General features: G+C 33.0%; 1 protein-coding gene across 4 annotated transcripts in view; it reads right to left on the minus strand.

Annotated features, from left to right (window-relative positions):
- Positions 1-23020, minus strand: part of LOC114333789 (CLIP-associating protein) — a 271149-nt gene that overhangs the window by 55734 nt on the left and 192395 nt on the right. For 3 of the 4 annotated variants that reach the window (XM_050653967.1, XM_050653966.1, XM_050653965.1), the window contains 3 exons: positions 20245-20522; positions 11441-11575; positions 7535-7594 (listed from right to left, as the gene is read on the minus strand). In XM_050653967.1, the coding sequence (XP_050509924.1) occupies positions 7535-7594; positions 11441-11575; positions 20245-20522 (473 nt within the window). The remainder of the gene's footprint in view (positions 1-7534; positions 7595-11440; positions 11576-20244; positions 20523-23020) is intronic. The other variant, XM_050653968.1, reaches the window with a different exon arrangement.

Consider the following 23020-nt stretch of genomic DNA (forward strand, 5'->3'; position numbering starts at 1 on the left):
AACTCAGCATAAATAAAATTAACTCAGTTATAACAAAAGAACTATTGAATACCAGCTCTGAAATAGCGACTCGTCATAAAAATAAAAAATCCAAAATAAGTGCAGAATCGCAGAATATGCTGAAACAACGAAGAGAGCTCTTGTCACGAAACAAAAGAAATACCACAGAATACAAGGAACATAACCGAGCCATACGAAAACAGATAAAAGACGATATTAGAAAACAGCAAGAAGACCATATAAAAGAAGTGATAGAGAAAAATCGAAGTCTGAAATATACCAAACCGAAATTAGGCAAGAAAAATATTATAGCTATAAAAAATCAACAAGGCCATCTAGAAACAAGCAAAGCTCAGATATCGAAGATAATTGAAAACTTCTATACTGAATTATACCATTCAAAAAACGATCCCCCCGACTGTTCAAAGCAAAATCTGAAAAGACAAATAACAAACGTAAACTCTGAATTAATGCCCGAAATAAGCGAAGCAGAAATAGAAAATGCACTTAAAGAAACGAAAAGAAATAAAGCACCGGGTAACGATGGAATTATGGCAGAAATGCTGAAAGACGGCGGGGAAGAAGTTATCAGATACCTAAAAATACTTTTTAATAAATGCCTATTCGAAGGAAACATACCAAAGGAATGGAATACTTGTAACACAATCTTAATACACAAAAAAGGTGACAATACAGATCTGAAAAATTATCGTCCAATATCACTACTATCACAACTTTATAAAACATTCACAAAAATAATTACAAATAGATTGACAACAAAGTTCGATGTATATCAACCAGCAGAACAAGCCGGTTTTAGAAAAGGCTTCAGTACATGCGACCATCTTCACACACTAAAGATCCTAATAGAAAAAGTTAACGAATACAATTTACCAATCTGCTTAGCATTTATAGATTACGAAAAAGCTTTTGACAGCATAGAATTATGGGCTATTGAGGAAGTCCTGGTCAATAGCAGAATCGATTCTAGATATAGGATATTAATACATAATATATACAAACATGCTGAAATGGTAGTCACGATGGATAACGACATGAAAACTAGGCCAATCAAAATCAACCGAGGAGTAAGACAGGGAGACACCATATCTCCAAAACTATTTACTGCCGCACTTGAAGACATCTTTAAATCATTAAATTGGGAAACAAAGGGACTCTCGATAAATGGAAAGTATTTAAACCACCTAAGATATGCAGATGACGTGGTACTAATAGCCGACAGCTGGAAAGAACTGAAGGTGATAATCGATGAGCTTCATAGAGAATCCTTAAAAAAAGGACTAAAAATGAACTTGAGCAAAACTAAGCTAATGTCGAACAAAGATGATCAACCAACGATAACCATCCAAGGAACAAAAGTGGAACATGTAAAAGAATATATATATCTAGGTCAGAATATCAAGGTAAACAAAGAAAACCAAACTACCGAAATAAGCAGACGGGTAAGAATGGGATTCGGAAAACTCTCATATATACTAAAAGACAAAAAGATACCACAATACCTTCGAACCAAAGTGTTCGATTCTTGTATCCTTCCCGTTCTCACTTACGGAGCTCAAACCTGGACATTCACAAAAATAAACATGGACAAGATTAGAAAAACTCAAAGAGCCATGGAACGACAGATGCTTGGTATCTCACTCATAGATCGGCAAACAAACGATGCAACCCGAAACAAAACAAAAGTAAGGGATGCCGTGGAACAAGCGGCTAAATTAAAGTGGAAATGGGCTGGACACAACGAACGTCTCGAAAATGGTAGATGGAGCAAGGAAGTTGGAAACTGGCGACCGTACAAAGCGAAGAGACCAAGAGGAAGACCTCAAATGCGCTGGAGCGATGACATCAGAAGAGTCGCAGGACCAATGTGGAAACGCCTCACACACAACAGAGATGAATGGCGAGAAATGGGAGAGGCCTTTATTCGACATTTCGAATAGAAAAAAAGGCTATAAAAAAACATTTAGAATAACTTTAAAAATATTGTCCGTAGAAAAAATCCTTTTACATATTAAAAAAGTTGGTATTTTACACGAATTTTTAAAAATGTAGTTCAATTGGCGACTAGTCGTGGTAAGTGAAGGGGGAGCTGAGAGCCGACAAATGCACGAGTTTAAAAACTAAAAAAGGCAACTTAAAACTATTATTTATCATTTTCTATACCTCGGGATCTACTGAATATATTTTCATCGTTCTTTTTTTTTAATTTGTATGTAATTTTTCTGTACATTACAAATATGCAATTTTTCTAGACTTTTATTAATTAATAAACAGTCTAATTTGTTTAAACAATTAAAAAAAATAATTTTGCTCAAAAATCTATGATTTTAATCATACTATCATAGAAAATCATAGAAAAAGTAAAGGTATACTTTAATAAATAAATTTTCTTCAATAAATAATTATCTAGTAAAAATAATTTATTTATTAAAGTGTGTTTTAACTTTTTCTATGATCATTAATGATACTATGATTAAAAAAATAGATTTTTGTAAAAAAATTACTATTCAAGAATTGTTTAAAACAAATTAAACTGTTTATTAATTAATACATTTATAAACAAATTGCATTTTTCTAATGTACGTAGAAATTACATACAAATTAAAAAAAAAAAAGATCAATATCCATTGAGTTGATCCGGAGATACAGAAAATTGTATTAGTTTGAAATTGCTTTTTCGGTATTTTAACTCGGTGGATTTGTATGTTCTCCCTAGTAATCGTTTGAACTACATTTTTAAAAAATCGTGGAGGGTGCTGTGAAGGTACAATGTTTGTGCAAATTTTTTAAGAAAAAATACAAACCCCATTATTTAAAATAGCATTTTTGATATTCCTTAATTATTATAAACAAAATAGCTGTAAATTAACAAAAACACATGGCTAACTTTGTCCCAAATGACCCCAGGCAATTTTTTTTATTTGAAAATTCGTGTTAAAATACTAACTTTTCGAATATATAAAAAGATTGTTTCTACGGAAAACATTTTTAAAGTTAAATTTAATAAAAAATTTTCTTCTTGGTAAAAGGTATACTAGTTTAAAAAGCCCTAAAGGGCTACAAACATATGAACAAAACGTTTTCACTCTGTAACAAGAGCATCATCAGTGTTACCTAAAATAAGTATAACCACATTAATTACAGCAAATGTTTAAGTAAAGCAATATCCTACTAACTATAAAAAAGTTTTTCTTCATTTACAATATTCCTCAGCATTTGATATCTCAACCCCTATTCACTTGTCTCATCATCATGCAGCCTTTTTATCAACCATCATTTGTGTTGGTTCACAAATAATACATATTAATTATCTAATTTTAACTCAAGCCGTAAAACACGCCACCTGTATTTTGGTTTGCCTATCTTCACTTCATCAATTTATAAACACCTAATTGATGATTTTGGAATTTCAAATTCGCCCATTATTTTATAAATCTTAGATAATTTATTCGCACTAAGTTCTTGTAATTTTATAATTCCAACACACTGATGTTAGCTGTTATCATTGCTTGTTCCATAAACAACTTTAAATTTAGTAGCTGGGTAACCAAAATTTCATAAAACTTCAATCATTGACAATTGTCGTCCTGACATTAGACAGATTCGCTTTTGAAGTCTCATCTATTAGTTGCCTGCCACCTCTTATAACAGAATGACCTAGTTACCTTTTGACCCACTTACAACGTGTGGGAGTCATATGTTGCCATAGGGCTATATCCTTAGGAATTTTATCCATCCTTTGGATTTTGCGATGTTATCTTTTATATAAGACTTTTGTCTGTTTTTTGAAAGGCTTTGACCTTTGTATTTTTTGGTTGGCTCACCATGTTCTTGTAAGTATAACCAAACTTTCCTTTTATCTTGGTCATCATTTTAACTTTAACATTTGCTTTAATTAATGTGGTTATACTTATTTTAGGTAACACTGATGATGCTCTTGTTACAGAGCGAAAACGTTTTGTTCATATGTTTGTAGCCCTTTAGGGCTTTTTAAACTAATATACCTTTTACCAAGAAGAAAATTTTTTATTAAATTTCACTTGTAATTAATGGTATACAGCCAACTACAGGAAGTTTTTCCTTGTGGATTTTTAAAGTTATTCCAAATGTTTATAAACTACAAAATTTTAAAAATTTTCATTTGGATTTTTGACTATATTAATTAATTTTTTTATCTTTTTTTAATACATTTTGATATTATCATTCTTCTACTTTTATTTGCATACTCAAAATTGCCCTATCTTCATTATTTTCTGTCTTATGTTATTGCAAAATAAAAGTCTCTGGGATAAACAAAAATAGAATAACTCTTCAACTAATTAATGGATCGGTCTCAAATTTTGAGGGTTTGTTAAGAACCCCAATACCCAACTTTGGGTGAAACACTAAAGTTCTAAGGTAGTTTTAGTAAAAGTTATTAACAAATAACGATTTTCACTTATTTTGCAGTTTGCGTAGCAACAAATGAACTTTTTAACTTTGAAAAATCGGCATTTTAAAGGGTTTTCAATGTTCTAAAAAATTAAATTTTTTAATTTTATGTCAACTATTTAGCTTTTGAATGGGGTGCAAAAAATCGAAAAAAATCGCGATTTTTGCACTAAATTGTTAATAATTAAAAACGGACGCGGACTCTAGGCAGGAAACAGGTAGGTTTTCTTCCTATAGGTCTACCATAACTAAAAAAGTAGTCAGCTACCTGGATCTTTGAGTGTCCCGAGAAAATTCTTATTACCCTGGACTACTAAGGTCTTTGTTGCAGAGAATTGTTTTAATTTTTTACAAACGCATTTCTGGCTATTTCTATCCTGGCCCGTATTTCTCTTGTTTAATCATTATTGTCTGAAATCCAGATTCCTAGGTATTTGTATTTATCAACCCTTTCTAAGGGTACATTTCCCAAATAAATGTTTGTATATTTGTTTTCTTAGATATTATCATGTATTTGGTCTTTTTTATATTCATTTTTAGTCCAAATTTTTCATAGAAACTGTTTGTTTTGTTTAGTAGTAATTGGAGTTGATCAGCAGAGCTTGCCATAATCACTGTGTCATCTACATACCTTATGTTGTTAATAGATCTTCCGTTAATTATTATTACTTCACTTTGAGATAGTAATGCTTCTTCAAAACGGCTCCTCCATTAAATAGTAATGGAGACATACATCCCTGCCTAACTCCTCTCCCGATTTCAATTTCTGGACTGGGTTCGTTATCTATTACAATTTGTGCTCTTTGATTCCAGTAGAAATTTGTTATTATTCGTAAGTCCCTTTTGTCTGTTTTTTTGTCTTTTGAATTTGGTCTTAATTTTTCATGTCTTACTTTGTCAAATGCTTTTTCAAAATGAACGTAACAAACATGCACATCCACATTTATATCCATGCATCTTTGAGCTATCACAATAAAAGTAAATAACGCCTCTCTGGTTCCTAGTCAGTTTCTGAAAGTTTCAGTCGTTACACAATAGTCTAAGAGCTAGTGAACCCTCCGACTAACGGTCGTCCTGTAAGGCTAGAAATTTTTCTAGTGATAATTCATAGCACACCAAGGCTAAAAACCATGACCTGGCAGGCATCAGCGGTGCACGTGTATCTACCAAGTGAATCAAAAAGTGCAAATTTGGTAAAATAAACTTTCCCCTGTAAGGTTTAAACTTAAGTATGTGTTTGAGTAAGTCATTTAGAAGAAATGTGTACAATGACAGACGATTCTGAAGAGCATAAGACCTTGCCAGGCGAGGGGAAAGATTAGGGGTTTTTCCTAAAATTATTCTTTTTGCATCAAACAATTTTTTTTAGGTTTTTTGAATCATTCCAAACAGAAAAGGTCTTTAGTGATTTTTCTCTTAAGTTAATAGTTTTTGTTATATAAGCGATTGAAAATTTTGAAAATTGCGAAATCGGCCATTCTTAACCCTAAATCGGACATTTATCTAAAAATTTCAATGTTGCCAAGGTACGTAGATATTCTTTAAACACTGATTGATGAAATCCCGAAGAGTTTTTTGCAATAAAATATCGAAAACCCCTTTGTTTTTTTAATTGCTAATCAAGCGGGCGCGACACTGTAGTACACTGTAGTATAAGTGAGGACGTTTGAGTTTGCTTAAATTCATTATCTCGAGAATGGGCAAATTTCAAGAGAAATCCTCAGACAGGTCGATTTTTATTTTTGAATTAGGACTTTTTGGCATATATATAATATTAGTGACGTCGTCCATCTGGGCGTGATGACGTAATCGATGATTTTTTTAAATAAGAGTAGGGGTTGTGTGATAGCTCATTTGAAAGGCTATTTAATTCTCTATTCAGTAATATAAACATTAACGTAATTATTTATACAGGGTGTACAAAAAAATTTTTCTTCTATTTGTCAAATTTAATCAAAGTTAATTTAATAAAAACAATTTTTTGTACACCCTGTATAAATAATTATGTTAATGTATATATTAGTGAATAGAGAATTAAATAACCTTTCAAATGAGCTACCACACAATCCCTAATCTCATTTAAAAAAATCATCGATTACGTCATCACGCTCAGATGGATGACGTCACTAGTATTATATATATGCCAAAAAGTCCTAATTTAAAAATAAACATCGACCTCTCTGAGGATTTCTCTTGAAATTTGCCCATTATCGAGATAATGAATTTATGCCAACTCAAACGTCCTCACTTATACTACAGTGTCGTGCCCGCTTGATTTGCAATTAGAAAAAAAGGCGTTTCCGATATTGTATTGCAAAAAACTCTTTGGGATTTCATCAATCAATATTTAAAGAATATCTACCTACCTTGGCAACTTTGAAATTGTTAGATAAATGTCCGATTTAGGGTTAAAAATGGCAGATTTCGCAATTTTGAAAATTTTCAAGCGCTTATATAACAAAAACTATTAACTTAGGAGAAAAATCACTAAAGACCTTTTCTGTTTGGAATTATTCAAAAAACCTAAAAAAAATTTGTTCGATGCAAAAAGAATAATTTTAGGAAAAACCCCTAATCTTTCCCCTCGCCTGGCAAGGTCTTATGCTCTTCAGAATCGCCTGTCATTGTACACATTTCTTCTAAATGACTTACTCAAACACATACTTAAATTTAAACCTTACAGGAGAAAGTTTATTTTACCCCCTAAATTTGCACTTTTCGGATTCACCTGGGAGACACACGTGCACCGCTGATGCCTGCCAGGTCATGGTTTTTAGCCTTGGTGTGCTATGAATTATCACTAGACAAATTTCTAGCCTTACAGGACGACCGTTAGTCGGAGGGTTCACTAGCTCTTAGACTACAACCTCAATCGGGAAACTGATGATGAGCTGAAAATTGTCCAAAACCGATTCTCCAAGGTATAATAAAACCTAACTGTTTCTAGTTTAGTTTATGTCTGTCTATAATAGTAACGTTGTACAATATTAGGTGCATAGAAAAAGTTATGTGGAGAACAAGCAAAAAGAAGCATGCAGCAAAAGTGAAGATGCAATCGCTAATGTTTTATGATTTTACTCACTCGAGATGGTTCCCATAAATCTCTTGATAACCTTTGCTGGGAGCCGCTCCACGAGTACGACTGGTACAAAATGAGAAATGGTATTTATAGTATAAGCACAACATGAAACACAATGCAACAAAAGCAGCGCATTAATGCAATAACATTCAAGTTGCGACAAACAATGTGATGAGAGTATGTAAAAATTTAAAGTATTCATATCCCACAATTACCTACACGAAAATGTTAAGAATTTGAGACAAATTATACTATTTGTTTTTTTTGTAAGCTGTTTTTACTATTACTTATTTTAAAACATTTTCATACAAAATCGGGCATGAGTCAGGTGGACACCGCACACATCTTATGGAAAATATAATGTCACTCAAATGCAATAACATTTACATGAATAGACTCGTCTCGAAATTACTATCATTTCATATTATTGCGCCAACTCTGAATTTTGATTAATAACGGTGTAAATTGTAATTTGAAGTCCATAAAACTGTCATTCAAAAATACTATTAGTCTAATGGCTATTGAAAACAGCTTCACCCAGCGTGCGCTAAGCATATTAAAGGAACTATATAATTTGGTCCGACTGACCAAAGTCATATACAATTACGAAATGCAATTACGAAATATTTAAACTTAATTACATTTTTGTTTTCCTTCTTTTGATAATTCTTTAGAATTTGGTGATTAATATGTGACTTCTCAGTAATTCTTTTAGATGCTGGTTAGGTAATATTGATCGGTGTTAGGATTTCACGAATTATAAAATGGAATAAAATGGTCCACATAAGTACGTTGTTCCTAATATGGAAATAATTCGACAAGCATTCTTTTTTAGGGTACCTTCTTGGATTCTGGTACAAATTTCCAAAATTCGGTATTTGGCGTCGACTTATAGTTTTATTTTCGAGCTTGATCTTCTTGCGTCTCTATTAATTTTAATTCTCCAGATGTTGTTTGAGTCATATATTGGTAATAATAAAAAATTCACCTTATGAACTATGTTCATTTCAAATGAATTCGGAAAAAAATGAAGAGACGATTTAACATATTTTAAGTCTTTAAATCTATTTTGGAGTTCGGTCAATATTCCTTCCGGCTTTTTTATATACCTACTCGTTAAGTTTTTCTAGTATAATATGTTAAAAATTTTTTTCTAAGTCGAGTAAAATGACTTAAATGCAAAATGTGTACCTAATACAAATTACATCTGTAGCAAGAGTTATACAAAAATCGGTCTGGATTCGGTTGATTACTGACCTTTACATTGCGCCACTCTTATGTAATGTTCGTTAGCGCAGTTTTCGATGTGTCATATCATTGTTATCTTGGATGGAAATGGAATTTGTTACAAAGTCTTTCATGTTTGTTGTCAGTAAATTAAAAGACATTTTGAAACACATATTATGGAACGATAATAATTTTTTTAAATCATATCTAATACAAAATTAAAAAATAACTTGGGTACAATCGAGAGCCACAAGTAATCCTTCAAAGAGCCGCATGTGGCTCGCGAGCCGCAGTTTGGCCACCCCTGATCTATAAGATAAGATTAACCTCTGCCTTAATACCTCCAGAAAGATTTATGAACTGGCAATTGCCAAAATCTATTTTTCTCTCTCTAACTAACATAGATAGCCTTTTGATTTTAGATTTATTTATATCAATTTAGGTCGTTTTTAATCAAAGTTCAGAGTTGACGCAGTGATATGAAATTATTACAATTTCGAGACGAATCTATTCATGTAAACTTTATTTCATTTGAGTGACATTATATTTTCCATAAGATATGTGCGGTGTCCTTTGCAAAAAATAATTGTGTATTTACAATAAGTGTTCCAAATGTTGAATACACTTCAAATATCGTTTTTTTCGATCGGATTAATGATCCAAGTAAGAATCGCGAGATCTGCATTGATGATATCTAACTCGATTATTATCCAATGCTTAAGATCCTCGACGTTCTCGATCTTAGCGCAAAAATTCTATTCTTACGCATGCCGCAGAGTGGGAAATCCTTAGGAGTAATGTTTGGCGACCTTGGAGGCTATAAATTCCTTTCCACGTCTACCGATCTATCCAGAAAAATGCGGGTTTATCATAATCTAGGTTCGTAATCGCTTTCCTGGCAGTAAAATGGTTTTTTAATAAAAACACAAGTTGTTATAACATAAACTTAACACTAACGTGCTCTGACCAAAAGAAACTTGTTCATAATATTTTCGTTCAAGGGAACATTCACCTTAAGGGGAACGGAGCAAAAGGCAAACGCATGTCAAAATTTTCAATGAGTTTTAAATGTATTCATTTTTTTTTTCGAATCCTGAAAAAACTAATAAGTATTTTTGAAAAATTTAAACGCAGAATGAAAGACTACTATATTAACGAGGGCCGAAAGTCCCTTAGAATAAATAAAAAGTTTCTTTTGAATGAAATATTTGCAATTAAAAATCACACTAAATTCTCTCTTTTATTTTCATCCCTGTAACTTATTAAAGTAAACATTATAGAAGTTTTCAGGGCTTTTTGGCCCTCGGTTATAATGTAATCTTTCATTCTGCGTTTAAATTTTTCAAAAATATTTATTAGTTTTCTCATGATTCGAAAAAAAATGGATACATTTAAAACACATTGATAATTTTGACACGCTTAAAAATTTTGCATTTTGCTCCGTTCCCCTTAATACGAAATAGCAGGATTTCATTTTTTTTTTGGTTCTCTGTATCTCTTCCATGTCAAAAATGTAAAATTAATAGAAAACGAGTTTTTTAAGCATAAAAAATGTAGATTTTAAGGTGATACAGTAGCGATCAACAGGTAGCCAAAACGCGTTCCAAGATTGCGGCTGTAATTTTAAATATTTTTTCGAGATATTTGGCACACGTATTCGTAATATAATAAAGAATGGCGGTACAGAGCCCAATTTGAAAAATATATTAATATGTGGAAATTACTCTGTAATTAAATAAAATATTAAAAAAACGAGCCTGTACCGCCATTAAGAAGAACAAAAAAAAAACACTTTCTTCAAATAAACTTTTTTATCCGATACCTAGATTTTGTGTCATTTTGGAACAACTAATGAAATAAAAAATTTTAGTAGTTCCAAAATGACACAAAATCTAGGCATCGGATAAAAAAGTTTATTTGAAGAAAGTGTATTTTTTTGTTCTTCTTAATGGCGTTTAATATTAATAATTTACAGGCTCGTTTTTTTTTAATATTCTATTTAATTACAGAGTAATTTCCACATATTAATATATTTTTCAAATTGGGCTCTGTACCGCCATTCTTTATTATATTACGAATACGTGTGCCAAATATCTCGAAAAAATATTCAAAATTACAGCCGCAATCTTGGAACGCGTTTTCGCTACCTGTTGATCGCTACTGTTTCCTCTTAATCCATGTTCTATCATTTATCCGTTGACAATCCTTTTAAGTTAATCATTTCTGGGCTGAATACATTAATACATTCTGCAGATACCCAAAACTTTTCAGACAAAAAATATGATCAATATTCTTATAATGATGCCTAAATGATTTTTTTATATACCCTTAAATCCTTTGCTAGATCATGGGACAACTGTGTCCCAGTAGTGTTTTATGTTGGGACAACTGTGTCCCAATAGTGTTTTATATTAAAACCAATGTCACGTAATAGTATTAATTATTAATTAGTAATACACGAATAAATTTTGAAAAAAAAACACAGAACAACGTTGTACAAGAACACCTATTTCTAGAAAATTTGAGGTTATATAATCGAATTTAAAATTCCGTGGGATATATTATAGGTGCCCACAATACCGAAAGGGTTAAGCACTTTAAAACAGACTTCCTTTTAATACAAATTCAATAAATTAATGAATGTTATAAATGTCATAATGATAAAACATCTGTGTAACTTACATCACAATGCCTTCTAAAGGAATCTAGAGACCTCTCAGATCTTTCCGAACACACACTGGAGGTTTCTGATTCATCAGACTGGTTATCGACAGATCTAATGTTCTTTCTCGGACTCCTATAATGGTCTGACGTATTCTGTAAAATAAATAGTAATGTACATTAATAGTTCTAAATCACTTAACAATTTAACAATATATTTGTTTAAAAATAAACTAATGTATAGTATTTTTACTACAAAAGCGATATTACGTAGGTCAAAATTTTTGACGTAAGAGAACTGTCAAAACATTAGAATGTGACTTTTCATTATTGCCATGTTTATTAATGTTTATTAATTAAAACATTAGAATGTGACTTTTCATTATTGCCATGTTTATTGTAAGAGAACTGTCAAAACATTAGAATGTGACTTTTCATTATTGCCATGTTTATTAATATACATGGCAATAATGAAAAGTCACATTCTAATGTTTTGACAGTTCTCTTACAATAAACATGGCAATAATGAAAAGTCACATTCTAATGTTTTGACAGTTCTCTTACGTCAAAAATTTTGACCTACGTAATATCGCTTTTGTAGTAAAAATACTATATGTAAACATTGTAACAAAAACGAATATTTTAAAACTAAGAGTGTGTTACTTAAAACGATCGAAAATATCTACCAGAACAACATAATAAAAGTAAAAGTAGAATAACTAACTGACCCAGTTGAAGCTGGCAATAGGGTATAGAGCTTTTCATCGATTGTCATTTGTTTCGAGCTTCTGTCATTTGTTGTATAAGGGAGCGTTCAAGTATTACGTAACGCAGGTGTGGGGGGGGGGGTCAAAAATAATCAAAAATTGCGTTACGCAATAGTTAAACGCCCATTACAGTGCGTTACGTAGGGGAGGAGGGAGGGTCAAAAATCTTCAAAAATCGCGTTACGTAATACTTGAACGCTCCCTAAGCTGTGTATAATATTAATATACACGGATTATATGACATATGACAGAATTTCGAAACAAATGACTGTGAATGAAAAGCCCTATTCCAAGAATTTGACGTTCATCACACCGCTGGGAGTAAAACTGTCAAACATTGTATTAGTTTATATTTGTACCACATTGTGTTTCTTGGAACTTTTTACCTTTAATAGTTTTTTAGTTGCATTTTCAGAACATTTTGTTGTTGATTTTGTGTAGTTTTTAGTTGTAGAAGTACTTGAGCGACTTTATTTAGTTTTAAGCAGTAAATAAATAAACAAGAGAGAATATTTTCGAAAGTTGTTGGTATACAATACAAATGTTGCTATAGTGGAAGTCACATTCAGATGGCAGTGTACGGATATAGGATAACAGTGTTGCCAATTCTACTGCCATTGTAAATTTTGCTATTTTAAATAAGCAGGGCCAAACTAAAAAAAAAACAGTTCACACAAATGTAGTATTTTTGCATTTTACATTCATAAATATTTTCCAAATTATAATTATTTTATTGGCGAGGAACCGCAAAGTGGGCGACGTCTGGTGGCGAATTTGAAAAGCATCAACTCTAGGAAAATATTGACTTTGTCATTAATTTGTGTACATATTTGTGGTCAGTTTATGTTGTAATTAACAATGATTTCGACTTAAAAAAACTATTGCAGTGTTCCTCAGTATTCATTCCTATTATACTCTACGTAATGACGTAAACTAACTAATGCCAAATCACACTTTTTGTTAATTTAACGTTTGTATTAAACGCGTGGCAACGTGGCATTAGATAGAAAACAAAGTGTTTTAATTTTCGCCTGCATTTTACCCGATTTTCGCGTGGTGCAGCGAACATTGAATGCTGAGTGAGTGAAAAAGGTAAGGTATAAACTGTGCCCTACCTAATGCAAGAATAATATAAGTAAAAACGGTAAAAAATAGTATAAAATACTAAACGGACAAATAAAAGTGAGGTTAACAGCTAACAGATAAGCTTATAAACACTGGCGAACGCTGGTCAAATTTCAAGCGGTGTTGCCGGATTTAAAAAAAATAGAAACACCTGCCGAAAAACAAAAGCAATTTTGGTGCGTGGATAATTGGGCATACCTCCTCGTGGTTGAAACGGGTGTGCCCAGTTAACGCTACGTACAAAATGGCTGAGAACGAGTATAGTGTGGACGAAAAGACAAGAAAAAGAGGAGATGAATCGGAAGATGAGGCAGACGATAGCAGAAGTAAAAAAGTACATCGGTCGCCTGGGAATGATAGGCAACTAGAAAAAATATTGGAGAGCCTAAATATTATCACAATGGAAATAAGGGAACTAAGAGAAGAGCAAAAAGAGTACAGAGCGGAAATGAAGGAACTCAGACAAGAAAATGAAAAGCTGAAACAGGAAAACAGAGAAACCCAACAAAAAGTGGAAGAATTGGAAAATAAAATAGACAGAATGGAAAAGGACAAAAGACGAAATAATATAATACTGCAGGGAGTAGATATGGATACCTACGATCAAAACATAACAAAAGATAACGTCCAAGATTTTTTATGCAATGCACTAAAAGTTGAGACAAAAATAAAAAGCGCAAGAAAAATTGGAAGTAAATCCTGCTTGATTGAGCTCGAAAATGCAACGGACAAAGAAGAAATTATGAAAAATAAAGGCAAATTGAGAGACATAAAGGGAAAAGAAATATATATTAATGACGACATGGACAAAAATGAACGGATGATACAGGGTAAAATCAGAACGAAGGCAAAAGAGGCTAAATTGGAAGGAAAAAACGTCAAGGTAGGATTTCAAAAAATAAAAATAAATGAGGAGGTATGGACATGGAATAAACATCAGCAACAACTCTTAAAAATAGAAAACCAAAACAGAAACCAAAAAAACTAAACGACGTAAATGAAACGGTAGCAACAACGGCAATGGACAAGGAGACGATTGGGATTAAAAACAAGAAAATGAAAACTAATTTGGGAACATGGAACGTAAGAGGCACTTATGAAACGGGAAAACTTAAAGAATTAATTAGAGAAACAAAAAGATATGAAATAGATATATTAGCTTAACAAGAAACAAAACAATTAGACACAGAAATAGTAGAAATAGATGATATAGTATTTTTTAAAAGTGGGGGGAATAACAGATTGCTAGGAACAGGCTTTATCATACAGAAAAGATGGAAAACCAGAGTGATGAATTTCAAGCCGATATCAGATAGAATGTGCACAATCAGGTTAAAAGGGAATCAACGAAACATAAGCATAATAAATGTACATGCACCAATAGAAGACGCCACCGAAGAAGACAAAGATGCATACTATGAGCAACTAGAGAGAGAATATGACAGATTACCAGCATTTGATATCAAAATAGTAATGGGAGACTGCAATGCTAAAGTGGGAAAAGAGGATATATATGAAAATATAACAGGAAAATACAGTAAACACGATGTATCAAATGATAATGGTCAACGAATTATAGGTTTTGCCACAGAAAGACAAATGGTAATAAAAAGCACATACCAACGCAGAAAAGATATACATAAAGGAACGTGGATTTCCCCTGACAAAAGGACAATAAATCAAATAGACCACATATTAATAGAGAAGAAGCACGCCCATAATATAATAAATATAAAAAGTATGAGAGGAGCGGAATGTGACTCAGATCACTTTTTGGTAAGAGCAGCCTATAGAATAAATGCTAATATAAAGAAAGACAATCAAAGGGACAAAGAAATCAAAAAACAATTCAACACAGCAATACTAAAAGATAATATGACACAGAAGAAGTACGAACAACAAATAACCAGCAGACTAAACGAAGAACCAGAAACACTAGACCCGGAAGAAAAGTGGGAAAGCATAAAAGAAGCAGTTTTAAACACCAGTAAAGAAATATTAATTAAAGGTAATAGAAAACAAAAAGCAAAAGAATGGTATGATGAGGAATGTCAAAAAATAGCAGAAGAAATTAGAAAAATAAGAATAAAAAACTTAAGAAATAATAGTGACATTAGCACACAAGAATATAGAGAATTGAAGAGAATTATGAAGAGAACATGCAGAAATAAAAAAAGAAAATACAACGAAGAAAAACTCAAAGTGATAGAGGAAAAATTCCAAAAAAAGGAAATAAGATCCTTTTACCAGGAAACAAGAAAAATGGAAAGGGGATATCAGAAACATAACCCATATATGAAAAATGAGGAAGGAATATTAATAAATGAACCCGGGGAAATAATGAGAAATTGGCAAACTTATTTTACACAACTTTTAAACAAAAACGAAGAAGAAAGGGGAACAATCCAGGAAATTGAAGATGACCATATAGTAATAGAAACACCTACGAGGGAAGAAATAGAAAATGAAATAAGAGGGCTAAAAAACAATAAAAGCCCAGGAATAACGGAAATATCGGCGGAAATGATAAAGGCAGGAGGAAAAAGACTACACAAGGAGATACATAGCCTGATAAAAAGTATATGGGAAACAGAAAGAATGCCAGGAGAATGGACCAGGGCAAGGATATGCCCCATACATAAAAAAGGTGATAAAATGAGATGTGAAAATTATAGAGGTATCGCGTTGCTAGAAGTCGTGTACAAAATATTGACAAACATCTTAAGAAAAAAGCTGAATCAATACACGGAAAAGATATTGGGCGAATATCAGGCAGGATTCAGAAGTAATAGGTCGACGACAGACCAAATATTTGCGTTAAAAGAAATCCAAACTACGTGCTACGAACATAAAATAGCAGTATACGTCCTGTTCGTCGACTTTAAACAGGCCTATGATACGGTAAAGCGGCAACAGATGTACGCACTAATGAAAGAAATGGGCATACCAAGTAAAATCGTCAGGATGGTAAAGATGACTATGGATAACTCCACAAACGAAATAGCATGGAAGGGACATAAATCAAATAATTTTGAAACAAAGGAAGGATTAAGACAAGGAGACCCACTATCAACGACTCTTTTTAATGTAATACTGGAAGGAATAATCAGGAAAAGTAAAATAAGCACACAGGAAACGATTTTTAAAAATGGCCACCAATGTATTGCATTCGCAGATGATCTAACATTATTATCGACAAGTAAGAAAGAGCTAACAAAATTAATGAGCAATATAATAAAACAAGCCAAACCTTTTGGTCTTCTCATAAATAAGGAAAAGACAAAATACATGATAATGGGAGAAACAGATAAAGAAAATGAAGACAATTTCACATTGGAGATAGAAGGAGAAAATGTATGCGCATTTAAAAGAGTTTCAGAATTTACATACCTGGGTGTAAAAGTAGATGAAAAGGGACATGGGGAAGGGGAAATAAAAGCAAGAATAGCAAAAGCAAACAAAAAGTATGGAGCATTGCGTCCATTAATGAAATCCAAAGATGTGTCAAGAAAAACAAAAATAAGAATCTACAAAACAGTTATCAGACCTACAGCTACATATGCATGTGAAACATGGGTGCTTAAAAAATCAGAAATAGACCTTTTAGAAAGATGGGAGAGGAAAATACAACGAGCAATATATGGAGGCGTGAAAATAGACGGTCAATGGAGAAGAAGAAATAATAAGGAACTTGAAGAACTATATAATGAACCAAAAATAACGACGGCAATCAAAGCACAGAGAATCCGATACTTAGGACACATAGAAAGAATGGGAAAGGCGAGAATGCCAAAAATGGTTCTATTACGTAAGCCAATACAAAAAAGAAGAATAGGAAGACCAAGAAGGAGATGGAAGGACAGCGTATATGAAGACTTAAAACAAAGTAATATTGTAAACTGGAAAGAAAAAGCTTTGGACAGAAAACAATGGAAGGAAGTGGTGAAGAAATGTATGGAAAGACTATAATGTTAAGTGTAGTATTAAGTGTTTTATACAAACAAATGTAATATTGTATATATTATAGTAGTATAGGATATAGCATTATATATAAATATGTAATAGTAATTGTAAGGAAAAATTAAATCTTTCAGCCCTAGGCCTTCACGGCCTGTTGAGCTTAATAAATATAAATATTGTATTAAACGCAGTATTTTTAAATGTTTCTTCTTCTTCAGGTGCCGTCCTCGTTCCGAAGTTTGGCTATCATCAAGGCTATGCGTATTTTTGATACCGTAGATCTAAATAATTGGCAGCTGCTGCACTTGTACCAATCTCTTAAATTTTTCAACCATGAATGTTTTCTTCTGCCAATCGACCTTTTACCTATTATTTTTCCCTGAATAATTAATTGTAGTAGCTGGTACTTTTGTCCCCTCATTATATGTCCCAAGTATTGCAGTTTGCGCTTTTTAATAGTAAGCGCAAGTTCTTTTTCTTTCTGCATCCTTCGCAACACTTCCATGTTTGTCACTCTCTCTGTCCACGATATTCTCAGTATCCTGCGGTACATCCACATCTCGAATGCTTCTATTTTCCTTGTATCGATCTTTTTCAGTGTCCAAGCTTCCATTCCATAGAAAAGAACTGACAGCACGTAACATCTCATGAGGCGAATTTTAAGATTTAAATTAAGACATTAAATGTTTAAGCGACAGCAAAATTAAATAAATAAATAAAATGTAGTATATATTCTGTACATAGAATGTACATTCTTATCCAAAATATTCCGACCACCTCATAATTTCCAAAACACAATTATTACAAAATAAATTCACCTACTTAGTTTGCAGTTTTTATTTAATTAAAAATTGTCATCTGTTAGTGTAAAATAAATTGTACTGTACCTATTAACTAAATTAAAACAAAATTAGAAATTTTACGATAGATTAATAATTTTTAAAACGGTGTGTGATTATCGGGGGGTCAGATTTTTTTATGAAAAAAAGGTAAAAACAAATCAGTAGTTAAGCATCAAATTTAAATGAATGCATACAGAAGAAACATAATTTTGAGTCGTCTTTAACCTATAAGATGTCTTAGTGGCAAAACTTAGTGGTTACTTTGGCAAAACACTCGTGTAAATGATTTTAATTTACCGTTTTAGAACTGTGGGGTCAAATGACAAAATGAATTGTTTTCCTAGAGTTATCGTCTGTCTTTGAAATTTTGAGCGCCCTCTGTTGGAATTTAATTTGGCGAATAGGAGCCGGCCCCATGACGTACGATTAAAACTTTGACACTATTAGTTATTTCTGCCATATAGAAAGCACTGGCGTATCTCTGTAACGCTGCCATCTGAATGTGAACTTCAGTATAGTCGGTACAAGCAAAAGATTGACAAAATAAATAATATAGATTCATTTTACCTCAAGGAGTCTGAATTAACCTACAGTGGAGAAAGTTTTCCAAGCGTAAGTAACATGGACATAATTAGTTATTTAGCATCTTTATAGGACATTTTATAGCATTTAACCATTATTTTTGTCTCTCAGATGATAACTTATTTAGTTCAGTTTTTATGCTTAAAATGTAGCACTGATGGCAACCGATAAAACTGAACTTTATCACGATTACTTCGCATTCCACACTTCAATACACAACAGAAATGAGTCACATTATCTTTTTAAATTAATGTTTCCAGTGAAAATGTTAAATTAATCCTGGTACACAACAAAATTACACAGAAACGTAACCAAAATGATCTAAAACACATTAAGAACTAACAGAATAACATTTATGTTTGCCTCCCAGCCGCCATATTTATCTTGACAGCATGTTGGAATGCCCTATGGGATGATAGGGGGATTTCCTAGTTAGGGAGAAGGGAAGTCCTCTCTTGTTCAACCTGATCATGGATGACATAATAAAGAGGATGATAGGGGGATTCTCTGAGTTCTCTATTGTTCAACCTGGTCATGGGTGAAATAATAAAAAAAAAGTAAGAACTAAAAAAGGATACCAAATGGGAGGAAATCAACTTGATGTAAATTAGAGCTGGACGGTCAGATAATAGAACAAGTGATGGAGTTTAAACATCTAGGTATAACATTAAAGCTCAAAACAGAAGTGCAAGATGGGGTGAAAAGAGCAAACAGAACCACAGGTTGGCATAATGAAACAACAAGGAGAGATAAAAATATCGGAAAAGAAATGAAAAGCAGACTTTACAAAACAGTCATCAGACCAATAATGATATATGCGACAGAAACACGACCTGACACAGAGAGGATAAAAAGAACGCTAGAAACAGCAGAGATGAAAACCCTTCGGAAAATTGATGGTAAGACATTATGGGACATAGCTAGAAGTACATATATACGGCGGAGATGCAAGGTGGAGAGCATGAACTGAGTAAGAAACAGAAGAGTAGGATAGAACGACCACATAAACCGAATGACAACAAATAGAGTAGTAAGGACGTAGAGAGACGGTTCCCCAATGGGAAGAAGATCAGTGGGAAGATACGATGAACAACTTACTGGACGGACATTGAAAACAGAGTCTTTTCTACACAAAAAGAAGAAGAAAAAGAATAGCCAACCGATTTGGTTGCTAATTTGGAAATCACCTATCACATTACGCAAACCATTTTTAAGTATGTGTGTCATTATTCGCGAGGAACCGCAAAGTGGGCGAACCTGGCAGTAAATTTCAAAAGCATCGACTTCGGGAAAACATTGAAACTGTCATTAATTTGTGTACATATTTGCGGCCGGTTTATATTGTAATTAACAATGACTTCGACTTCAAAAAACTATTGCAGTGTTCCTCACACGTGTAAATGATTTATATTCAACGTTTTACGGCTTCAAAATCAAATGACAAATGAATTGTTTTCCCGAAGTTATCGTCCATCTTTGAAATTTTGAGCGCCCTCTGTCGGAATTGGCTATTGCCCATATGAAACTGTTCTTGCAATTGTTTACTTACAAATACATCCGCTAATGCATTTTCCGCTTCCCTGCTCTGCTGTAAAATTTTCTGGGCCAATACCGGTCTCGATGCGGGACTCATCGGTGGTCTATCACTTCCTCTTCTAAACCTATTCATGCTTCTGTTAGGACTAGTTTCTCTCGACGTATCTCGGGAACCTTGTGTTGATCGGGGAATACCAGAAGATAATCTTCTTGGTCTTGGAGATTCGTGTTCAGGTGCTCTATGGTAGATATAAGCCAGGCGGGAGCTAGGCGATCCTGACCTACTCGTTGCTAAAATTTACAATTAAATCATATTAGTAATAATACAATTAGTAATAATAATATTTAAAAATATTAAAATATTACTAAAAGATTTTTAAATTGAAAACTTATTGGTCCATTTTCTTGGTAACACCTCCATGGCTTCTAAAATTTGCAAGCCAGATGGATGCCGAAGCGAAGAAGACAATAGGGAATTCAAAAACTTACAATTCACGACCCCGTCTGTTCAGCTGGTAAATTCCAACAGAAAATGGACCTAGTTACTCAAAGAAGTAACGACCAATATAAAAATAAAATAAAAATTCCATTTTTATTCAGTTGCAAAGCGAAGGTAAAACAATCTTATTTTTCAATTAGAATACGGAGCGCAGTCCAGCCCTCTGAATCGACGATTTTCGACTCTTGTTGGAGTCTCATCGGAGAGAACGTAGGCCTGCTACTCCATACTCCAATTTACCAACACCGAGAGTTTATCCCCCACACCGCAACTGACGTAAATGGACTAAGTGACTAGCGTCATCTGGCAATTGAAAGATGAAGTAGTTTTCAATCCTAATAGCAATATTAATATTATTTAAAAATATTAAAATATTACTAAAAGATTTTTAAATTGAAAACTTATTGGTCCATTTTCTTGGTATTAAAATAAATATTATTAATATTGCTATTAGGATTGAAAACTACTTCATCTTTCAATTGCCAGATGACGCTAGTCACCTAGTCCATTCACGTCAGTTGCGGTGTGGGGAATAAACTCTCGGTGTTGGTCAATTGGAGTATGGAGTAGCAGGCCTACGTTCTCTCCGATGAGACTCCAACAAGAGTAGAAAATCGTCGATGCAGAGGGCTGGACTGCGCTCCGTATTCTAATTGAAAAATAAGATTGTTTTGCCTTCGCATTGCAACTGAATAAAAATGGAATTTTTATTTTATTTTTATATTGGTCGTTACTTCTTTGAGTAACTAGGTCCATTTTCTGTTGGAATTTACCAGCTGAACAGACGGGGTCGTGAATTGTAAGTTTTTGAATTCTCTCTTGTCTTCTTCGCTTCAGCATCCATCTGGCTTGCAAATTTTAGAAGCCATGGAGGTGTTACCAAGAAAAGGGACCAATAAGTTTTCAATTTAAAAATCTTTTAGTAATATTTTAATATTTTTAAATATTATTAATATTGCTATTAGGATTGAAAACTACTTCATCTCTCAATTGCCAGATGACGCTAGTCACTTAGTCCATTTACGTCAGTTGCGGTGTGGGGGATAAACTCTCGGTGTTGGTCAATTGGAGTATGGAGTATTCCCCAGAGGGCTGGACTGCGCTCCGTATTCTAATTGAAAAATAAGATTGTTTTGCCTTCGCATTGCAACTGAACAAAAATGGAATTTTTATTTTATTTTTAATAATACATATCTTTATTTTATCCGTATTTGTCCAGACTTTAAGTTCATATACAGTCGGAAAAATGAAAGAATACCCATGAACGATCACATCAATCACTTATTTTGTATTTGCTGTCTTTTTCTATAAATATATTTATATTATTTGCTGTTATAGAAAAAGATAGCAAATACAAAATAAGTGATTGATGTGATCGTTCATGGGTATTCTTTCATTTTTCCGACTATAATAAGACAGAAAATATGTAGCATCTCAATATTCTAGTTCTATAGACTAGAAGGCTATAAAAAGGAATTTCTCATCCTCCTCTATCTGTTCTTCTGCGTAATGATGTAGTGGTGTCATGTAATTGGTTTGACTATTTCTGTCCAATTATCTCTCTCATGTGCGTATTATTTTGCTTCGAAAAATGAGTAACCAGTCTTTTACTTGGTCTGACCAAGACCAAGTACATTTTACATCTTACAGGAGATCTTCCTCTGGATCTTTTGTCCACTCTGTTGCCTTCAACTATCATGCATTACATGCCTTCTCTTCTTCTAGTTATATTTCCAAAATATCTCCATCGTGGTTGACAGTTGTGGTGAGTCTTGTTTTTATGTCAAATTCTGTTACTATTGAATTATTTGTGCGATGTGCGGTCTATGATATGCGCAACATTCAACAAGACGTAATTTTGTGTTTTTTGTAATTTCAGTGCTCTTCCATATTTTCGTGAGTTTAGCCGTTGCCCCTCTGGCCATTGTGATGCGTCGACGGATCTCGTCTTCACATCCTCCACTGTTAGTAATAACGGAGCCTAAGTAATTAAATTGTCTGACCGTTTCGTAACTTGCCATGTTTCTTATCTTTGTTTGATTATTTCTGATTCCATCGATGATAATTACTTTGGCTTTCTGTATATATTTATTTTCAAACCATATTCCATACTCACCGTGCCCAGCCTATTCACAATATGTTCCAGTTCTGGTGAAGACGCCAATATAACAGGGTCATCAGCATAATATAGGTTTTTCATTTTTTCCCCTCCTATAGTCGCTCCACCTTTCCATTCCTCAAAAACCTCACGCATAATATTTTCACCATATATATTGAATAGAATGGGGGA

The sequence above is a fragment of the Diabrotica virgifera genome, chromosome 6 (assembly GCF_917563875.1).
Source record: "Diabrotica virgifera virgifera chromosome 6, PGI_DIABVI_V3a".
NCBI lineage: Eukaryota > Metazoa > Arthropoda > Insecta > Coleoptera > Chrysomelidae > Diabrotica > Diabrotica virgifera.